Source organism: Scyliorhinus canicula, chromosome 2 (genome assembly GCF_902713615.1).
Source record: "Scyliorhinus canicula chromosome 2, sScyCan1.1, whole genome shotgun sequence".
NCBI classification, from domain to species: domain Eukaryota; kingdom Metazoa; phylum Chordata; class Chondrichthyes; order Carcharhiniformes; family Scyliorhinidae; genus Scyliorhinus; species Scyliorhinus canicula.
The window spans coordinates 53,352,572-53,373,810 of record NC_052147.1 but is presented as its reverse complement, the minus strand read 5'-3'; the positions used below and the strand labels follow the sequence as shown (position 1 = coordinate 53,373,810).

The 21,239-nt window shown below is 40.8% G+C and overlaps 1 protein-coding gene across 1 annotated transcript in view; it reads left to right on the top strand.

Annotated features, from left to right (window-relative positions):
- The window catches only part of l2hgdh (L-2-hydroxyglutarate dehydrogenase), a 50,512-nt gene that overhangs the window by 6,324 nt on the left and 22,949 nt on the right, over window positions 1–21,239 (top strand). The window contains 7 exon segments of the mRNA XM_038778334.1: window positions 3,722–3,853; window positions 10,116–10,212; window positions 10,215–10,277; window positions 12,299–12,339; window positions 16,998–17,165; window positions 18,351–18,508; window positions 19,134–19,265. Coding sequence (XP_038634262.1) covers window positions 3,722–3,853; window positions 10,116–10,212; window positions 10,215–10,277; window positions 12,299–12,339; window positions 16,998–17,165; window positions 18,351–18,508; window positions 19,134–19,265 — 791 coding nt within the window.

Here is a 21,239-nt window from a genome sequence, read left to right as displayed (position 1 = left end):
ATCTGTCAACTGAATGTGTACAAGCAAGAGAAATGGCTGACTTAATTTGTATTCCGCTATCAACAAATAAAAGTAGGGCGTGCACGGCGGCACAGTGGTGTTAGTACTGCTGCTTCAGGGTGCTGAAAACCCGGGTTCGACCCAGGCCCCGGGTCACTGTTCATGTGGAGTTTGCACATTCTCCCTTTGTCTGTGATGGTCTCACCCCCACAACCCACACCCTGCAGGGTGCATGAATTGGCCACTTCAAATTGCCCCTTTAATTTGAAAAAAATAATTGGATACTCTTTAAAAAAAAAAATTTTTTAAAGTGTGGCATGGAGGCACCGTGGTTAGCACTGCTGCCTCATGGCGCCAAGGACCCATATTCGATCTCGGCCCCAGGTCATTCTCCGTTTGGAGTTTACACATTCCCCCGGGGTATCACCCCACAACCTTAAAAAAGATGTGCAGGGTAGGCAGATTGGCCACGCCAAATGGCCCCTTAATTGGGAAAATAAAATAATTGGGTACTCTTTATTTAAAAAAAAAATAAAAGAATTTAAATTAAAAAAAAATAATAATTCACAGTAACAACTATTACTGTTGACGCATGCTGCTTCTGCTTTTTGAGTGGGAGGATATCACGACAAAAACAGAACTGTGATGTATTTATATAAATGTATCACTTGCTTGAAATAAAGTAATGAAAATTCATATTTATAGTTTCTTTAAGTGTTTTCAAAGTGGAAATGTCTTTCATGCTCACAAATTGAGGGGAATTTCTCTTCTACTTTTCAACTCCAGTTAGACCATGTGGCCATAAATTCCCTACCTCTGTAATCTCATCCAGCAACATAATCTTCTTGACGTCTCTGCGTTCCTCCGAATTCTAAACACTTAACCCACTAGTGGTGGCCGTGCCCTAATGTCTGGAATTCCCTTCCTTTTTTTTATTACTTTATCAGAGTTACTAAAGCCAGAACTCAGAGTGTGGACAGGGGCAAACCCCTAATCCAGCTCCTTGCCTGCTCCAAAAACCAATTCAAATTCAATCCAATTCATGGTCCCCACAAGAGAGACATACCAGATCCAGGCATTACACCTGACCTGACGCTCATCTCAGCCAAAAGGCCGAGAAGCGATGGAATCCCTTTCTAAACCCCACTCTCTTCCTTCACAATGGTGCTTTAAAACCTATCTCTGACCAAGATTTTGGTCTTCTGCCCTCGTAATTTAATGTGTAGCATGTGTCAAATTTGCTTCGTAAAGCCCCTGTGAAGCATCTTGGAATGTTTTACTAAAAGTGCTACATAAATAAAAGATGTTATTGGGAAATTCTGTAAGTGCAGATGTGGTTGTACTTTTTGAGGGAGAACTCCGCAACTGTTACAGTAAAACGTCTTGCCATAACCCAGCCTTTTTAGAGAGGCTGAGGCCTACAAGCAAAAGCTTTGCTGAGGTTTTAAAAGATGCACCGTTCAGTCACATTGGGATTTAATTTTTCTGACCTAACCTTGATTAAAAGCTTATTGTTGCCAATATAAATTTCAATGAGTAAGAAAGTTGGAATGGAAATTTTGGAAAAGGAGCAGACTGGTCATTATATTTAATCAGATATAACTCTTTGAATGGAGAATTGTAAAGTTAGGTTTTGGAATGCAAAGTTTTATCAAAGGGCAAAGTAGGAATAATGTCCATACTCAACATTTTAATAAGATAATGGTGGATCTTTGATATTGCCCACCTAAATGCCATTGTGAGTTCTCTTTGTTCCTGAAAGATACTTGTTTTGTTTCAGCATAATATTTTTTGTGAAACCCTCTCCTTTTGTTTGTTTCGGTATGTCACACACCATTTTCCATGCCTATTCCCTTAAAGTCCTTTCTGTTTACCTAAAACCCTTTATTTCTTTTTTGAGTCTGTGTCCAGCATTCAGTCTCTCTTTCCTTCAATCTGTCCTCCTCTGTTTTTTATCTGTCTGTAGAGAACAGCGCTAATAATAACCAGCAACTTGAAAATAGGCTTCAGATGAGTCTGTCACTGGCCTGGTCATTGGTGTGCAGAAAAAATATTCCTTTGAAGGGGAGGAATGGAACGTACATGGAGCACTATCAGTGCTTGGTACGAGACCTCATAAACAATAGAGGGGGCAAAGTGTAGGCCAAGGAGTGAAGATTGGGCATCAATCAATCCTACAATGGGCTGAGGAGGTGAAAGAATATTAGGCAAAGAGCAACAGAAGAACAAGAAAAACTTATGGAAAATTAGAAAAATAAATGTAAACCAAGAAAACTACAAAATCCAATATGAGTGTCAGATTGAGCTTTTGATGGAAGTAACTGTTCAGCAGGACACAAGTTTATTTTTTGCCATACATTCTCAATATAAAGTAACAATTACTCTGACAGTGGGCATGATTCATTGTGACAGGCAAATGGGGATACCATTAACTATGGAAATGCCTATCGTCATTCCGATTGTAATTGCAGGTAAATTTTAACATCTTTATAGGAATTTCTATAGGATCAGGATTGCAGATGAAATGCAATGTGTACACCGTATATCAAATTAAATATAGTCAATAAATGTGAAGATTTGAAGACTCCACTCCCTGTTAAAGCTGCCTGTTCAATCTCTTTGACTTCTTTGAGTAAGTCTCATCTTGATTGGACTATGATGAACCATATGACACATTGTACCTAAACTTCCAGAAACTCTTTGTAAGTTTCCACAGTAAACGCTATTAATTGAGATAATGCTGTGGTGATTGAGGATAAATCTTGGGGCATAGTTAAGACATTTTCTGAATGGTAGAAAACAACAGACACTTGTTCAAAGAATTGGGGTGGAGTAGGTTGGGCCTATGCATCAACTCGGACTCCCCTGCTGTCTGTAAAAAAAAAAAAAATCTATTTTTAAAAATAGGTCAATTTTTCAGATAGCGCTGAAGTAAGAAGTGGCAGAGTTTTGAAATTACAAAATAAGCCACTTAAAATATGTAAGTGGGCAGAGCAGTTCAAAATGAAGTTTAATACAAAGGTAAACAACTACACGTTAGAAGTAACAATGACCAAGACATGCCCGCTGAAAAACCTAAGCAGCTGTTAAGGAAGGTGAAGACGTACACTTGACAGTCAGAACATCCGACCAATACAAAGCTGCCACCAATAACACACACCAAAGGTTGAGCTTAAGTAGCCAAAGAAGTCAGGGAAAATTATAATCAAACTGAGAAGTTCTCTGGTCAGACCAGACCTTTGTGTTCAGTTGTTTTGCCACCGAATGCAGGATTTTTCAGAGTAGCAGGGTTTTCCTCCCTGCCACCCAATTAGTGGGAGATGCACCATACTGACACCATCTGCCCCCCCCCCCCCCCCCCCCCCCCCCCCCGGAAAATCGAACCAGGCATTACATGTTGAAGTTATTAAAAGGAGATTTGAGATGACGATAGGAAATTGTTCTAATCCAGAGAGTTGGCAACCCCTACAATAGACTCCCAGAAGGTTAGGCAAAAGTCTAATTGAAATCTGCTGGCCATTTTTATACAGAAGATACAAAAATGAATTATTATGAATGATATTACGTTCCATTAAATGCAGAAAATTAACTTAATAATTTTTTATTGTCACAATGGACTTAATATGTCATCATGGAACCTTTCAGTCAGTTGGCAGTTCAACTTCTGGGTTTGATCGATCCAGGTATACTTGAATGGTAAATCATATTTCTTTTATTTAAGCTTATTGTTGCTGTTGAGCAAGAAGAAATCCCAAGACTGAAGGCATTGCATGAACGTGGACTGCAGAACAATGTCCAAGATCTAAGCCTTATTGATGCAAAAGAAATCCAAGAGCGAGAGCCCTATTGTAGGGTAATGTTTTCTAAATGTTATATCTTCCTCTCCCAACTTCATGAATTCCTCTGTATAGGTTTTTGTCAGTATAAAAGGTCGAGAGACCCAAGACGGTAAGTCCAGATGGCAATTTATCTTAAGCCAGAAAGAAAAGACCACAATGGGACATGCAGCATAAAGGTCCCAACTGGGGCTACCGATCATGCCGGTCCCAATCTAGGTCAACTTTTATGAGGTGATTTTTACGAGCCCCAGCTGATGATCTTCCGCCCATTAATGGGGAAGTTTATATTCCTCAAGCCCCGCAGGAAGATCAACCGGGTCGTCCCCTTGGGTCTTGTGAAGGTTATTACAGTCAGTGTACAGTTGCAGAGCAATGAGCACCTTCTGACCATTCATCCGAATGGCCATTTTCCCTATGTAGCTAAATAATGTTGGAGGCTTTTTCTTTAATAGCATTATAGCCAAGCCCTTCCTCCCAGTGTCCGCATTGCATGTGTGCTTTTCAGCAAGGTCAGTGGTTAATCATTAGGTATGACCACCTGACTTATTTTCTGTGTTCCCTACTCTAGGGTGCTGTGGCTACCACTGTAGTATCCCAACTATTAGCTCAGATTAGCTAATTCACCATAAACTGACAATTGAATGTGCAACATTTTTGTTTGAACATAGAAACAGGAGTAGGCCATTCAGCTTCTTGAGCCTGTCCTGCCATTCAATAAGATCATGGTTGATCTGTGACTTAACGCCATATACCTGCCTTTGGTCCGTATCCCATAATATCTTTGCTTAACAAAAACCTATCTATCTCAGATTTAAAATTAACAACTGATCGAGCTTCAACTGCTGTTTGTGGGAGAGAATACCACCCTTTCAGTGAAGAAGTTCTTCTTAACATCTCTCCTGAACAGTCTAGACCTAATTTTTAGATTATGCCGTCTAGTTTTAGAATTTCCAGCAGTGGAAATAGTTTATCTTTACCTACCCTGTATTTCTCTGTTAACTTTGATCAGATCACCCCTTGACCTTCTAAATTCTGGTGAAAATGGGTCTAATTTGACTAAGCTCTCCTCGTAACTCAATCCCTGAAGTCTAGGTATCATTTTTGTAAACCTATGTTGCACTCCCTCCAAGACCAAAATATCCTTACGGTGTACTGCTCATAGTACTCCAAGTGGGGTCTAACAAGGGTTTTGTATTGCTGCAGCGCAACCCATGTGTCTTTATGTTCCAATCCTCTAAATATAAAGGCTAGCATTCCGTTAGCCTTTTCGATTATTTTCTGCACTCGTTCCTGGTATTTTAAGGATCTATGCGCCTGAACACCCCCCCCCCCCCCCCCCCCCCCCAAAAAGTTTTTTTGGACTCCACTGTACTCTGCTCTATCCTTTTTTGGTCCAAAATGGATAACCTCACACTTGCTTGCATTAAATTCCATCTCCCACAATTTGCCCATTCGTCTAGTCTGTCAATATCTCCTTGCAATTTTATGCTATCATCTAGGCCAGTGCATCTCAAACTATCTGGTGTGGCAGACCGGCAGTTTTTTTTTTCAATGTGCCAGGGACCGGTGAGCGAAACAAGCCAATCCAGGATTACTGTCTCTTTCTTTTCTGGAAACACTCCAAGTACCGGCAGACGATGGCTCGCGTACCGGCACCGGTACGCGTACCACACTTTGAGAAGCACTGATCTAGGCTGTCTACATTGCCACCTAACATTGTATCATTCACAAATTTGGATATATGACTTTCTATGCCATCATCCAAGTCATTAGTGAATAGTGTGAATAATTGAGGCCCCAACACAGATCCCTGCGGTACACCATGAGTCACCTCCTGCCAATTACAGTACTTGCCCATTATCCCCACTCTCTGTTGCATGCCACTCAACCAATTTCCTTAATAATTTGCCCTCATATTTGTGGGCTTCCACCTTAGCTAAAAATCTCTTTTGTGTGGAGCATTATCGATTGCCACTCTGGGGTGGCGCAGTGGTTAGCACTGCTGCCTTTCAGCACCGAGGACCCAGCTTCAATCCTGGTCCCGGATCACTGTCTGTTTGGAGTTTGCACATTTTCCCCGTGTCTGCGTGGGTCTCATCCCCACAGCCCAAAAAGATGTGCAGGGTAGGTGAATTGACCATGCTAAATTGCCCTTAATTGGAAAATAAAATAATTGGGCACTCTAAATTTATATTTCATAAAATGCCTTCTGGAAGTCCATATAAATAACATCTATAGACATTCCCCTGTCCATTACTGTAGTCACCTCTTCATAAAATTCAATAAGATTAGTCTGGCATGACCTTCCCTTCACAAATCTGTTCAACCAAAATGTTCAAGGTATTCAGTCACCCCATCCGTGATTATAGACTCCAGCAATTTTCCCACCACAGATGTTAAGCTAATCGGTCTGTAATTCCTGGTTTCACCCTTCTTAAAAAGAGAAGGGACATGTGCAATTTCCAATCCACAGGGAATCCTCCTGAATCTCCAGAACTCTGAAAGATTATTGTTGGAACATCTCTAATGTGTCCCCTCCTTCCTTTAACGCCCTCAAATAGAAACCGTCAGATCCTGGGGATTTGTCACCATTTAGTTCCATTAATTTCCCAGTTATTGATGCTATACTTACGTTAATTGTATTAAGTCCCTGTCCTCTTGGGCGGCACGGTGGTGCAGTGGTGAGCACTGCTGCCTCACAGCGCTGAGGACTGTTGTTGAAAACTCACCACTATTCTTAGAAGTCTCCCTATAACAAAAAGGGCCGACATTCTAAATGGTGAACAGGGATTCTCACTCCCCGACTCCTATGCAGGCTTCGGTGGGTGCTATTCAGGTCAAACTATGTTTTCAAGTTATCCCCCAGTATAACCCATACCTTCACAGAAGATTTCATCTACTTACCACTTAGTAGCATCGATCCTGGGTCCCGCATTGCTAAGTAAGTAAAGTAGACTTTGGAATGACCTATGTTTCATGTTAAAACGTTTAAGTTATTTTGTTATATTTTTTCTTTTAAAAGCTGCAATCTCTGTCTTTACAAAAAAGTAAAAAGATCTTGCTTCTGGATCCCTCTGGTTGGTTGAAGGGACCTTCAGGCCCAACTTGACAATCAATCTTCTTTTTAAAATCTGGTCTTCTTTAGATATATTAGCTGTTTTTGCTCGGCTAATTGGCTCTGTCCCTTTCCCATGACCGAGCTGACACTAAGCTGACCCTGCTTGCTTCTCTTCCTTCTCTTCTTCTCTGAGTTCTAGTAGTTCCTGCTCTGGTCTCTGGGTTTATATTCTCTTTCTAACAGTTATTAAGTTTTTATGACTTTATTGTAAAGTAACTTTTATTTCACTTGGATTGAAAAAGGTACCTTGAAATCTAAATTTTCTAACACAACTAATTATTCATTTTGACGTGACCTTACCTCTCAGGTCTCTGATTACATTGTTTTCTTTGTGATGTTCAAAGTTCCTTTGTGATATTCAAAAATGCTTAGGTTTCAATAAGGGTGTGAATTTTGGTTTGGTTCCTGTCATTTCAATAGTTTTATTTTCCAATTGTGTCCTCAGCTCATAATTTTGATTTTGGCTTTAAATTATGTTTCTCGTAGACTGATAGTCTTCAGTTTTCTTTAATTTACTTGGTGTTAGCAGAATTTCACACCTAGAATTGTCACCAAATTCAACTGAACCTCATCCTTTCCTTTCCAGCTGCTTATTAAGAGAGTTAATTTCAATGAAGTTGTGAACCACTGTTTTTAGCTTCATACAAAAATCCTGTGTGTTTGCTAAGCCTGTTTGGGAGAAATAATCTGGATTTTATAATCCTGCTCGTTGCAGCTGCTGTTAACCCTTCGTGGGATCTTTCCCTGTATCCTCTCATGTTTCTTAAATCAGGTATTGCCAGACTTCCATGTTTCAAATGACACATCTTTCCATATTTTCAATAACAGGACCTGGGTTCGAACCTGGCTCCAGGTCACTGTCCGTGTGGAATTTGCACATTCTCCCCGTGTCTGTGTGGGTCTCATCCCCACAATGCCAAAGATGTGTAAGCTAGGTGGATTGGCCAGGCTAAATTGCCCCTTAATTGGGGAAAAAAAGATTGGGTATTCTTTTTTTAAAATGTTTTTTTAAAGTCCCTGTGCTCTATTGACTATTAACATTTTCAGGACTTCTGGCAAGTTATCCTCCTCTTCAAGTGTAAATTCTGAGGCAAAGTAATTGTTCAACGTGTCTGCCATTTCCTCATTATCACTAACAATATCTGCATTTTCAACTTTTAGTGGGCCTACATTGCTCTTCACCATCCACTTTCTCTTTATATAACTACAGAATTTCTTCTTATTGATCTTGATATCCCTTGCAAGTTTTCTTTCATAATCCCTTTTAGTATCTCTTATAAGCTGCTTTGTGACACTTTGCTGGTCTTTGTACCGATCCCATTCTTCCAGATCTGTGCTATGTCTTTCATTTTTGTGCGCCTTTCCTTTTAGTTTTATGCTATCCCTGACCTCTTTAGTTGTCCATGGCTGTTTTTTTGTGAAGTGGAGCCTTTTTCTCTCTGGGGTATGTACTTGCTCTGTATCTTGTTAAATGCTTCTTTAAACGTTCTCCACTGTTCTCGTTTGACCGATTTAACAGATCTCCAGTTTACCATGGACAGCCTCTGCCTCATCTTGTTAAGTCATCCTTACCCAAGTCCTCAAATGCTAGAATCTGAAACGTGATTTTTCAACTTTGAAACGCTACATTGAATTCATCATTTTATGATAGCTATTTGATAAATGTTTGCACACAGTTAGGCTCCTAATGAAATTAGGCTCAGTACTCTTAACTAATCTAATATTGTCTGTCTCCTTGTTGCATCTAGAACATATTGCTGCAGGAAACTGTCCCGACACATTCCAGAAATTAACTACCTTTCTGACAGGTGCTTGTCTGCCTCTCCCAGTCTATGTGTAAGTTGATATCCCCCATTAAACTACAGTTTGAACTATTTCTGCTTTTATGCAATCTAGCACCTCAGAACTACTATCAGAGGGGTCAATGCACAAAACACCTATTAAGTGTTTAGATCCTCTTTTGTTCCTCAATTCCACCCATATGGTCCTCCACTGGATGCTTTCACCTCATTTTGTCCTCCCTCACCATTGAGGTGATAGTATTTCTAATCAGTGAGGCTACTCCACCCCTTCTGCAATCTTCCCTGCCCCACCTGTATACTTTATAACCAGATATATTTAGTTCCCAGTCCCGACCATCCTGCAGCCATGTCTCTGTAATAGCAACCACATCATAATCTTCAATTTGCATTTGTGCCTCCAGCTCATCTGGTTTATTCCTTACACTCTGTGCACTAGGATAGTAGAACTCTTAATTGGGCTATTTCCCCTACCTGCATAGCTCAGTTATGTTACCCAACGTTTTACAACTAGGCCATTAAAAGAATATAAAGGCATGTTATAGAGTGCTTATTTTGTAGTATTTCAATACAATATGGTGAAAATTAATTTAGGAGAAGGTTCCTTTTTGGAATTTTAAATACTTTTACAACAAAATATAAACTATATGTAAATACAGTTGTGTATGAAAAGATATTGCATAATGTGTGCATTACACTTGACATCGAAGGGTTTAAATAATGAAGATATGCCTTTTCCAAAAGTTTACTCAAATTGCAGAAATGTTTATTGTGGTTCCTACTTTTAATTAAACTAAAAATCACAATTAACTCATTTAAGTATTTGTTTTTTTTATATATAAAATTTTGATTTGCTGAATATCAAATTTGATTTTTAAATTAATTATTAACCTTTGATTTACAAGCTCAAGCAATTAAAGCTCTAAAGGAAAAAAAACTATTGACTGACACAGTGGTTAGCACTGCTGCTTCACAGCACCAGGGACCCGGTTCGATTCTGGCCTTGGGTGACTGTGTGCGTTTGCACATTCTCTCTGTGTTTGCATGGGTTTCTTCCAGGTGTTACGGTTTCCTCCCACAGTTCAAATATATGCATGTTAGGTGGATTGGCCATGCTAAATTGCCTCTTAGTGTCCAAATATGTGCAGGTTAGGTGGAGTTATGGGGATGAGGCGGGAGACTGGGCCTGGGTGGGTGCTCTTTCAGAGAGTCAGTGGCAGACCTCGATGGGCCAGATTGCCTCCTCCTGCACTGTCAGGATTCTATGGAAAACTCAGAAATAAAATATGCTGGCAGAGCAAAAAGTTTATTTTGTACTAAATTTTATGCATAACACTATTTTTCTACTATGTAACATAGGGTTTGATGGCTTTGGATTCTCCAAACACAGGCATTGTGGATTGGAGAGAGGTAGCCCTCTCGTATGCAGAAGATTTTTGTGAAATGGGTGGAACTATTAAACGCAGTTTGAAGCAACAGACTTTCAAATAACTAAGGAAAGTCCTAAAGACAGCACAGACGGTAAGGACGCCTAAACATTTCTGGTGTTGTGATATTGAACAGATTAAGTTTGTTTGAAATTTACGGCAATTGAGGCACATTGTTAAAACAGAAGTTAATAATACACAAATACATAGTATGCTCCTTTTAGTTGAAGCAGGAAAATAAGGTACTTTAAAAAATGTTTATGCAGTGTGAGGCACTGCTGACATGGCCATCATTTGGCCATCGCTAATTGCCTTTGGTGGTGATGAGTTGCTGCCTTGAACTGCTGCAATCTATGTGGTGTAGGTGCACGCACATTGCTGTTAAGAAAGGAGTTTAATATTTGACCCTGCAACAGTAAAGAAATGGCTGTATAATTTCAGTCCGGATGATGTGTGACTTGCAGCTGGTGATGTTCCCATGTGTTCTGCCTTGTTTTTCTAATGGTCAAGTTTGCTAATTTGGAATATTCTCTCAAAAGTCAGTAAAATAATACCCTGCACTGAAATGTTACAGGGAAATCCTGATGATTCCAACACCACATTTATAAATGAGAACCACTTTCACATAATTACAAGTTGCAACATGTTGTGAATCAAAAGTTGCCTATTTACATTGTGCTGATGGCAATGCTGAACATATGTATGACTAATGAATGTGTACTGATTAAAAGTCATGTTCGTGACTTTATGGTTCTGGCTCTTATTATGATCCCAGACCAGACCCTAACAGTGGTTAGGATATTGGACTGAAACCCCATTATTTTGGAATTGAACCGAAACCCCCCATCAATATTTATTTATAGTACGTGTGGAAAAAATTATTCGCATCCAGGAGTGATTGCATGAAAACATTGGGCTTTGGGTGTTTAAAACAACTTTATTATGAATCCAATATTAAACCCTCTAACTCCACACCCGAAAAGAACACTTACAGGGGTGGGGTGGTGGGCGGGGGGGGGGGGGGGGGGGGGGGGGGGGGGGAAGAGAGAACCAATAGATCCTGCTGGCCAAATTTATCATTTGGCTTCTGTGCATTTAGAGATATTATCGTCATCCCGCTATGATTTATAACACTGAAGTAACTCTGACAGAGTTGCTCCTTTCATAGTCGAATTGGAGGAGATATGTTTGGTTACTTAGGAAGTAGGCATTGGATGCAATGTGAAACTGTTGAACATCAGATGCAAATGGAAGTTTATAAAACTTCATGCGGTAACATCTTGGATAAATAGGTACCTGACAAAGTAAGTTGTTGTGCTTAATAAAAACAGAAAATACTGGAAAAATGCAGCAGGTCTGGCAGCATCTCTGAGAGAGAAAAACAGCATACATGTTTTGAGCCCGTGTGACTCTTCAGAGCTGAAGAGGGGTAGAACTGTGATGGTTTTTACTGTTGAAGCGCGGGTGGAGCAAATGGAAAGTCAGATAGGTGGGGGTGATTAAATGAAATTATTCCTGTTTGCACTTGCTTAAAAATCACACACTTAAACTAGTGATGACATGAACTGCACACAAGATATTTCTAAAATTTGCAGTCTTAGTGAATGGCTGTTGTGAAAGTTGGGACAGGAAAAAAATCAAGTTATTCCAGTTGGGAATGCTCTTAATGGGTTTAATGATGGGATGTCGTACAGAAAACTAAGGTGCCTATGTTCTGCGCAATACTTGATCCAGAAGTACAGGATGTCCAGAAGTGGAAAATAAAATCAGAGGATGGATATCCTTTAAAAAGTAAAATACTTCACGACTATTCATCTTCATGAGCATAATATCACCAAACTTAAATTTGAAATAGTCTTAAATTTTGCCTCACAATCATATGTAAATTAAATGATTTACATTTAACTTGATTATTAGTATAACTTGCATCACACATGTGCTAACGGTATTTTGAGTTGATATACTTTTTTCTGACTCATAACTGTTATTTGTAAGTTTTACTTCGTAAAAACATAACCGTAAGAATCATTCATGTGAAGTTCAGCCGTATTAATATGATCCAAAGCAGCCAATTATTCCGATACTTTGATTAGCGAGATTCTTTTTCTGTTCTAGGTCTAAAATATCCAATAACAATCAGGATTCGAAGGTAAAGAGTTTTTATTTCTAAAATGGGCCAACATAGTGGATATATGCGTACTGCCAGTAAATTTCCCAGCATAATTTATAACAAATTAAAAGTAGCCTTTACTTTTTAGTAATTAACCTAAACTGCATGTTATCTTAAATAAAAAAGAGATTGAATGTAATGATTTTGGACATTGATCCTGGATATGAATGCAACTCGTAACTAGGTACGAACCCCTCTTCCTGTTTGCTACAAAAGGTTGGCATGAAACTATTTCAAGAAATCTCAATCCAGTCTCAGCGAAAGAGGAAGAAGGCATGAAACTGTTAATAATTCAGTGTGTGTTGTCCATCTTGCTGCAAAAGGCAAGAAGATGGATATAGAAGGATGAAACAATTCATACAGTTGGAGTTGAAGCAATTTGTTGAGTCAGAATTGAGGCTACTTTTCATCAACTTATTCCCCGGCACCAACCCAGTTTGGGAATGCTGCAATGCTTACACTGGTTGGCAGAAATTGGGAAAACTATTGCATTCCCGATTGTAAATAATTAGACCTGTCTGACATTAATCTAGAATTTTTTGGATTTCTTGTATCTTTACAGCTTTTGGGGCGGCGCAGTGGTTAGCACTTCTGCCTCATGGCGCTAAGGTTCCAGGTTCATCGCAGGCTCTGGTTCACTGTCCGTGTGGAGTTTGCACATTCTCTCCCCATGTCTGTGTGGGTCTCACCCCCACAACCCAAAAGATGTACAGGTAGGTGGATTGGCCACGCTAATTGGCCCTTAATTGGGAAGAAAAAAATTGGATACTTACAATTTCTAAAAATAAATAAATTTTATCTTTACAGCTTTTTAAAAAAATAATTTTTATTGGAATTTTTAACAGAAAATATAACAACAAACAATGAAATGCAACAAAATAATCCATAACAACTGTAACACCCCCCAGACCGTAGCACGCATGTATCATATCCCCCCAACCCCAACAGAAGAACAAAATAAATTTAAAATTAAATAACAAACTAGTCATCGTCTCTTCCCCCCCCCCCCCCCCCCCCCCCCCCCCCCTTTGCCGTCTAGCAAATGCCTTTCCTGCAGATACCTGAACATGTTTCCCGGGGGGAGCCCAAATTGTTCCTCCAACTCCCCCAGGCTCGCAAACCTTCCATCAATGAACAGGTCCCTCAGCTGTCTGATGCCCGCTCTGTGCCAACCCTGGAACCCCCATCAATGTTCCCCGGGACGAACCGATGGTTTCCCCCTTAACGGAGCTCCATCGAGCCCCCCACTTCTCCCCTATGTCGCCTCCACTGCCCCCAAATCTTGAGGGTAGCGCCACCACCGGACTCGTGGTATACCTCGTGGGAGGGAGCGGCCACGGCGCCGTTACCAGGGCCCCCAGGCTTGTATCTCCACAAGACGGCCTCTCCATCTGTTTCCATGCTGCCCCCTCCACCTCCATCACCCACTTGCGCACCATCGACACATTGGCCGCCCAGTAGTACCCCGAGAGATTGGGTAACGCCAGCCCCCCCCCCCCCCCCCCCCCATCTCTACCCCGCTCCAAGAAGACCCTCTTCACCCTCGGGGTCCCATGCGCCCAAACAAAGCTCATGATGCTGCTGATCACCCTTCTAAAAAAGGCCCTAGGGATAAAGATGGGCAAACACTGGAAGAGGAACAAGAACCTCGGGAGAACCGTCATTTTGACGGACTGCACTCTACCCGCCAACGATAGCGGCACCATGTCCCACCTTTTAAATTCCTCCTCCATCTGCTCCACCAGCCTGGTAAAATTAAGCTTATGGAGAGTCCCCCAACTCCTGGCCACCTGCACCCCCAGGTATCTGAAACTCTTCACTGCCCTCTTAAACGGGAGCCTCCCAATTCCCTCCTCCTGATCTCCCGGGTGTAGCCCGAGAAGCCCCCAAATTCTACTAACAGCTCCATTACCCCGGCATTCCCCCTTCTGGGTCCGCCACATACAACAGCAGGTCGTCCGCATACAGCGATACCCAATGTTCCTCCCCACCCCGCACCAGACCCCTCCATCTCCCTGACTCCCTCAACGCCATAGCCAGAGGTTCAATCGCCAGTGCAAAGAGCAAGGGGGACAGGGGGCACCCCTGCCTGGCCCCACGGTAGAGCCTAAAGTACTCCGATCTCCTTCCATTTGTAACTACACTCGCCATCGGAGCCGCGTAGAGCAGCCTCACCCATTTGATGAATCCCTCCCCAAATCCGAACTGCTCCAGCACCTCCCACAGGTATCTCCACTCAACTCTATCAAACGCTTTCTCTGCATCCAGCGCCACCACTATCTCCGCCTCCCCCTCCACTGCCGGCATCATGATAACATTTAGCAGTCTCCGCACATTCGTGTTGAGCTGCCGTCCCTTGACAAATCCTGTCTCATCTTCGTGTATCACCCCTGGCACACAATCCTCTATCCTGGTGGCCAGCATCTTCGCCAGCAACTTGGCGTCAACATTGAGGAGCGAGATAGGCCTGCATGATCCACACTGCAAGGGGTCCTTATCCCACTTTAGGATCAGAGAGATCAGTGCCCGCGACATCGTCGGGGGCAAAGCCCCCCCCCTCCCATGCCTCATTGAAGGCTCGCACCAACAGGGGGCCCACCAGATCCGCATACTTTTTATAAAATTCCACCGGGAACCCGTCCGGCCCCGGGGCCTTACCTGACTGCATTTGTCCAATCCCCCTGACTAGCTCCTCCAACTCTATCGGCACCCCCAGCCCCTCTACCAGCTCCTCTTGTCTTTACAGCTTTTAACAGGGCAGAACACCCTGGTTGCTTTACAAAAGTAAGAAGTCTTACAACACCAGGTTAAAGTCCAACAGGTTTGCTTCAAATCACTAGCTTTCGGAGCACTGCTCCTTCCTCAAGTAAATGGAAGGAGCCATGCTCCGAAAGCTAGTGATTTGAAACAAACCCGTTGGACTTTAACTGGTGTTGTAAGACTTCTTACTCTGCTCACCCCAGTCCAATGCCGGCATCTCCACATCATGGCTTTACAAAAGATAAGTTTTGAGGAAGCATGTGAAGGCGCGAGTAAGATTAAACCAAGTGGAGGTTTTTTGGAAGCGATGTACAGACAGTAGGACAAAGCTTGCCAATATACATTCATAGACAGTGAGCTGACAGAAGGACACATTGTAGTCCCAGTTCTTTTTTTTTTAAATTTAGAGTACCCAATTATTATTTATTTCTTATTAAGGGGACATTTAGCGTGGCCAATCTACCTACCCTGCACATCTTTGGGTTGTGGAGGTGAAACCCATGCAGACACGGGGAGAATGGGAAAACTCCACACAAACAGTGACCCAGGGATGGAATCGAACCCAGGTCCTCAGCTGTAGGCAGCAGTGCTAACCACGGTGCCACCGTGCTGCCCTGCAGTCCCGATTCTAAAGAGCAAAAAAGATTGCAACTTTCAATGAAGGACTGCTGGGATTTGATAGGTAGTAAGTGAATAGAGACAAGAAAGGAATTTCCACATGAGGAAAATAATTTTGAATTCAGTGCACTGTGGAGGATGTAAAGCCAGTGGTAATTGTCGAGGAAAGGAATGATAAGTGAGCAAGAATTGTCTAGAGTTGTATGTAGGAAGAAGAATTCTGTATGATATTGAGGTGTATAGGGCAGAACTCGATATCAGGAAGGAGATTATTGAAAAAAATATCAGTGGACTGGAGGCGGACAAAGACATAAGTAATAAGGTCAATGCAGGTGCAGTTGACATTGCTGAAGTGGGACTAGATTGTTTTCTGTAATGGAGTGGATATTAGGTTGAAATTCTATTCAGGATTACACTGGATGTTGCATTTGAACCTCCGGGAAGCAGGACATTTAAGCTTGCGTACTATCGGCTTCAGTCTTATTAAGTATTGCATGTGTGGTTTATTTAGGTTCAATAGTTTGCTTATGCTCCCTGTCTAAGTTCTTGTGTGAGAAATGATCAATTTTTGAAGCTACTGGAAAACTACTGGCACTTATTCTAAGACCAATGACTAAAGAAGACATGGAGAGTAATGCAATTTTTCAATATGTGTCTCTCTAACTTTTATCATATATGTCTGACCTCTGCTCAATGATTTCCTAGACAGGTCATGCCAAGGTATGTATCGCCTTATGGAAAAAGTGTACTTTGAGCCAAAATGCAACCATTATATTTGATTTGTTTTGCTCCAAGAATCCACTCTATACTATCAATACCTTTCTATTGGAATCTGATTCACCCAAATTAGCATTTTAAAAAACTTTTGAGTCGAGACGGAGAGTAATTAAAGAATGGGAAACATTGCAACAATCTCTATCTATCCAAAACGCACATTTTAATTCTGGATAAGCAGAGCAGGAACCTTATTTGGATTTTTTTCCACCCAAGGTTGCTGAGGCCATTTGTAATTTCTCTCATACGATTTTGGTCTTACACAGACCTCAGTTTAATGCTGGGACCTTCCTGCTGCACACAACACAGCTGCTCACTTCCTCAGTCAGCTGTGTTTACTTTTAAAGAATTTATATTTTAGAATTCATATCTTGCTGAAAGAACCACATGAAAAAGGTTAGCAATAAATCTAACCCTAACTCACTTCTCGTGATGTTTGCTTATCCCATTGAATTGCTATGTATGTGTTTTTGTGTGTGTATTTTTTAACAGGAAACTGCAATACAATGCAGCTACGTTGTGACGTGTGGAGGCCTTTATTCAGACAGGTTATCCCAGAAATCAGGCTGTAGCAGCGAGCCACGTATAGTGCCTTTTCGGGGAGATTACCTGGTGCTAAAACCAGAAAAACACTATTTAGTCAAAGGAAACATTTACCCTGTAAGTATTTTTGGGTGGATGTGATGAGTTTATTTTATCTTGAACTATTCAAGAGATTGCATATTTTTAAAATCTCTTCTTTTTCTGATAGAATGCAGATATAATTGGGTACAGATATTGAAATACATGTTTGGGGTGGGGAAGTTAACTAAGGAAAAGGACTGTGTGGATAGTTGCTTTGCAATTTGCAAACTAGCCAGGAGAGGTTCCAAGGCTGCAACTGCATGTGTCTCAGATTTCCTTGCCTCATTTGGATATAAATTCTACTTTCTGTCCAGCTGACTAGATGGAACGATGGAACATTGGTGAGATTTTTTTTCAGTGAGGTAAGGATGAATTCCACTCACCAATTCCAATTTCTGCTGTGCAGTCACAAAATTGAGTTTAATTGTGACATTTCTTGCCGAGCTCCATTCTGAATTTGGGTGTAATCTCAACACTTCAGTGTAGGTAGTGGCCAATTTTGTTCAGTCTATTCCTGTTATGCTGTTACTTTTTTTTTGGTTATCAGCAGTTCTTGTCAATTATTCTAAAAAATGCATGCCTGTATTGAAGTTCTTACATTTTTGGATAGTCTGGTTTTGCTGTAGATGGTCTTTCATTTAAAGTTCAAAATAGTGTTGTGTATCTTAATATCTGGCACTGTTGCAGTGTGTTGGTTTTTCAGTTTGACCACATTATTATTGTTTTCAATTGTCTCCCCTCTCATAAAATCAAATTTAAAAATAACCCTTTGATTGATTTCAATGCTGGCTTTTTACAGGTTAAAATTAGAAGCGTTGAAGTGTGAAAAGTGAGGCAGCGTGAGACTAACTAAACCGCTACTTATTTTGTTGAGGTTCTTTTTTTTGTTGTTGCTATGGATTTCTTCATAGTGATGCAAAATGTGCAACATAGCACCACAAATGCCATTTTATATGAAGAAAATCAATGAGAATTTCACTCTAATTTGGCAAACCAAATTTGGCACTGAGATAAGTGCTTCTCTTTCCATATGGTGAATTGCTTATGGACAGGCTCATGTCACCACAATACAGTGGACCAAACTCATATTTGATCAACATGGCCTTTTGTTAGAAATTAGTTTTGAATACTTAATTAAACAATCAGAATTAAAAATGATTCTTTTATGGAATGTTTTGAACTTATTAAGGTCCATTAAAATGTCTGTCTTTCACTTTATAGGTTCCAGATCCAAAGTTTCCTTTCCTTGGTGTACACTTTACACCCAGGATGAATGGTAGTGTTTGGCTTGGACCCAATGCAGTTTTGGCATTTAAACGGGAAGGTTACAATGTTTTTGACTTTGACCTGCGTGATTTTACAGACGCTGTAAGCTATAGGTATGTAGTAGATTTCACAGCTGATTCTCTGTAATATGAAATGAAAATGAAATGAAAATTGCTTATTGTCACGAGTAGGCTTCAATGAAGTTACTGTGAAAAGCCCCTAGTCGCCACATTCCGGCGCCTGTCCGGGGAGGCTGGTACGGGAATCGAACCGTGCTGCTGACCCGCTTGGTCTGCTTTAAAAGCCAGCGATTTAGCCTTGTGAGCTAAACCAGCCCCTGAATGGATTAATGAAGTATTTAATTTTAAAACTGTATCTTCCAAAATTTACTAAAATATTAGATCTGCAGTTCATCCTTTTACGGTGCAAACCATATATTAGAGTTGTTCAACAGCTAATTTTTATAAGAATAGCACATTTTTGAAAGGCATTCAATCTTGGAACAGATCTTGGGGTTCATGTCATATACTTTCCTTCTGTAACTATTTTTGATCTATGTGGCGTTACACACATACATTGTATTAAAATTGTAATTTTTAAATGAGCAATTTGAGCATTATTTTTATAAAAGCATTGAATAATTAATGTTTGAAAGTGGATTCCAATTTGTATCTGGATCTTCAATTAATTTGAGATTGTCAAAAGCATTGATGAATTCCTCCATCTTATCTTTACCAGTGGGGTTCAAAAACTTGTATTGAAAAATGTAGCTTTTGGTGTAAACGAAATGTACAGAGGAATTGTTATTGCTGCCCAAGTGAAACAGCTTCAGCGATACATACCAGCACTCACTGTCAACGATGTCAGCAGGTGAGTTGTAAGAGTATTGAAGCACGTTGAATTTCAAATGTTTTCACCTCCACTTCTGACCTTCTTTATTTCTGGCTGCCTTGCGTTTGTTGCCACCACCACCATAATTTGACCTGTTACTTCATTAAGATTCCACTGTAGATCAGTTTGTAATGTCAGAAAAAATATTGACTTTGATTTTTACCAAACTACAATGAAAATAGCAAATGTTGACTAAGACCATGCAGTCTACCTCTTGCTACAACTAGATCAATTAATTAAAACAACGATGAAAAAAATCATGTCAATGCTGGAATTACTCGCAAGTCAGCCAGCATCATCAGAAATGGAAAAAGAATAGACTGAACAGGATTTAAGCAAGTACCGAAACGTGGATTGGGGGGGGGGGGGGCAACAGATTAAATGTCAGAAAGTGATGATGTTGAATAAAGGGAGTGGGAATGGCACAAGTGAATTATTAAAAGATGGGTGTAGAAGGTGGAAGTAACAATAGCAGAATCTTTACCAACCGCTCAGTCTGGGGAGAGAAATTGGAAGTGTCTGAAAATGTTAAATTCACTTGAGTACAGAAGGCTGTACAGCACCTGATCGAAAGATGGGGTGCTGTGACTTGAAATTCCATTGAGCTTCATTAGAATATTGTATGGGGCTGAGGACAGAGAGCAGGGTGAGGTGCAACTGAGAAGCCACCGGAAGAAGCTCAATGTCACACATGTGGACTGGACATATTCTGCAAAGTGGTCCCAGTCTGCATTTAGTTTCCCTAATATATATTTTGGGCAGCATGGTAGCCCAAGTGGATAGCACTGTGGCTTCACAGCACTAGGGTCCCAGGTTCGATTCCCCGCTGGGTCACTGTCTGTGAGGAGTCTGCACGTTCTCCCCGTTTGTGCGTGGGTTTCCTCCCACAGTCCAAAGATGTGCAGGTTAAGTGGATTGGCCATGCTAAATTGTCCTTGGTGTCCAAAAAGATTAGGAGGGGTTATTGGGTTACAGGAATAGGGTGGAAGTAAGGGCTTAATGTGGGTCGGTGCAGACTCGATGGGCCGAATGGCCTCCTTCTGCACTGTATGTTCTATGTTTATAGCAGTCTACATTGTGAGCAGCACTTACAATATAGCAAAGTGAAAAGTCCAAGTAAATCATTGTTTCACCTGGAAAATGTGTTTGGAGCAACAGCATTCTTATGTGGGGAAAGACCACCTCTAAATTTAGTACACTACTTTTTTTTTGGATCAAATTATTAAAGATGTTGTGATTATTAAAGGGTAGATATTAGGGTCTGAATCTTCCCAGTAAGTGTAAATTCATATTACATATGCTTCTATGCTGAACCTGTTGAAGTTACATGGATTTCAGAGGCGGGAGCCATAGTAGGCTTGATGCTTAACCTGTCCAGTCAACAAAGCCATGTTTTACATGGCCAGAACAGTGAGATGCAGAAGTCCGGTGAGCTCATGATCAGATTTAATAGGACTCTAATTACACTGCACCTTAAGTACTCTGCTCAGTTTTGATTGCTGAGAACCAAGGGCAATGTTGTTGCAGATTGGGGTTATAAGGCCAATCCCTCACGTAAACTGTCTTGAGTTACAAGGAAAGACTGGAGAAATTTAATGTTTTTAACCTGATGAATACTTTTCTAGACATATGCAAGGTAGTTAAGGATAAGCGAAAGGTAAACCCGAAATATTATCTTAGATTAATTTGAGTGTCGGACAAGGGTTCAAACTAGTAAAAGGTAAATTGAATGCTCCTATCAGAAAGTTTTTCACTTAAAGAATGAATAGGTTTTCAGGTGGTATTGTAGAGATGAGAACTGTGGAACTATTTAAGTAACAATGAAATGTATCACCGTACAAGGTTGCATGCTCAAGATTGTTGAGTGTCCCTTTAAGAAAGGTTTAGTCTATTGTCATGTGACTTGTAGCACATTGGGCTGTGGCTCTGAGGTGAGAGGGGGTTTCAGTTTCA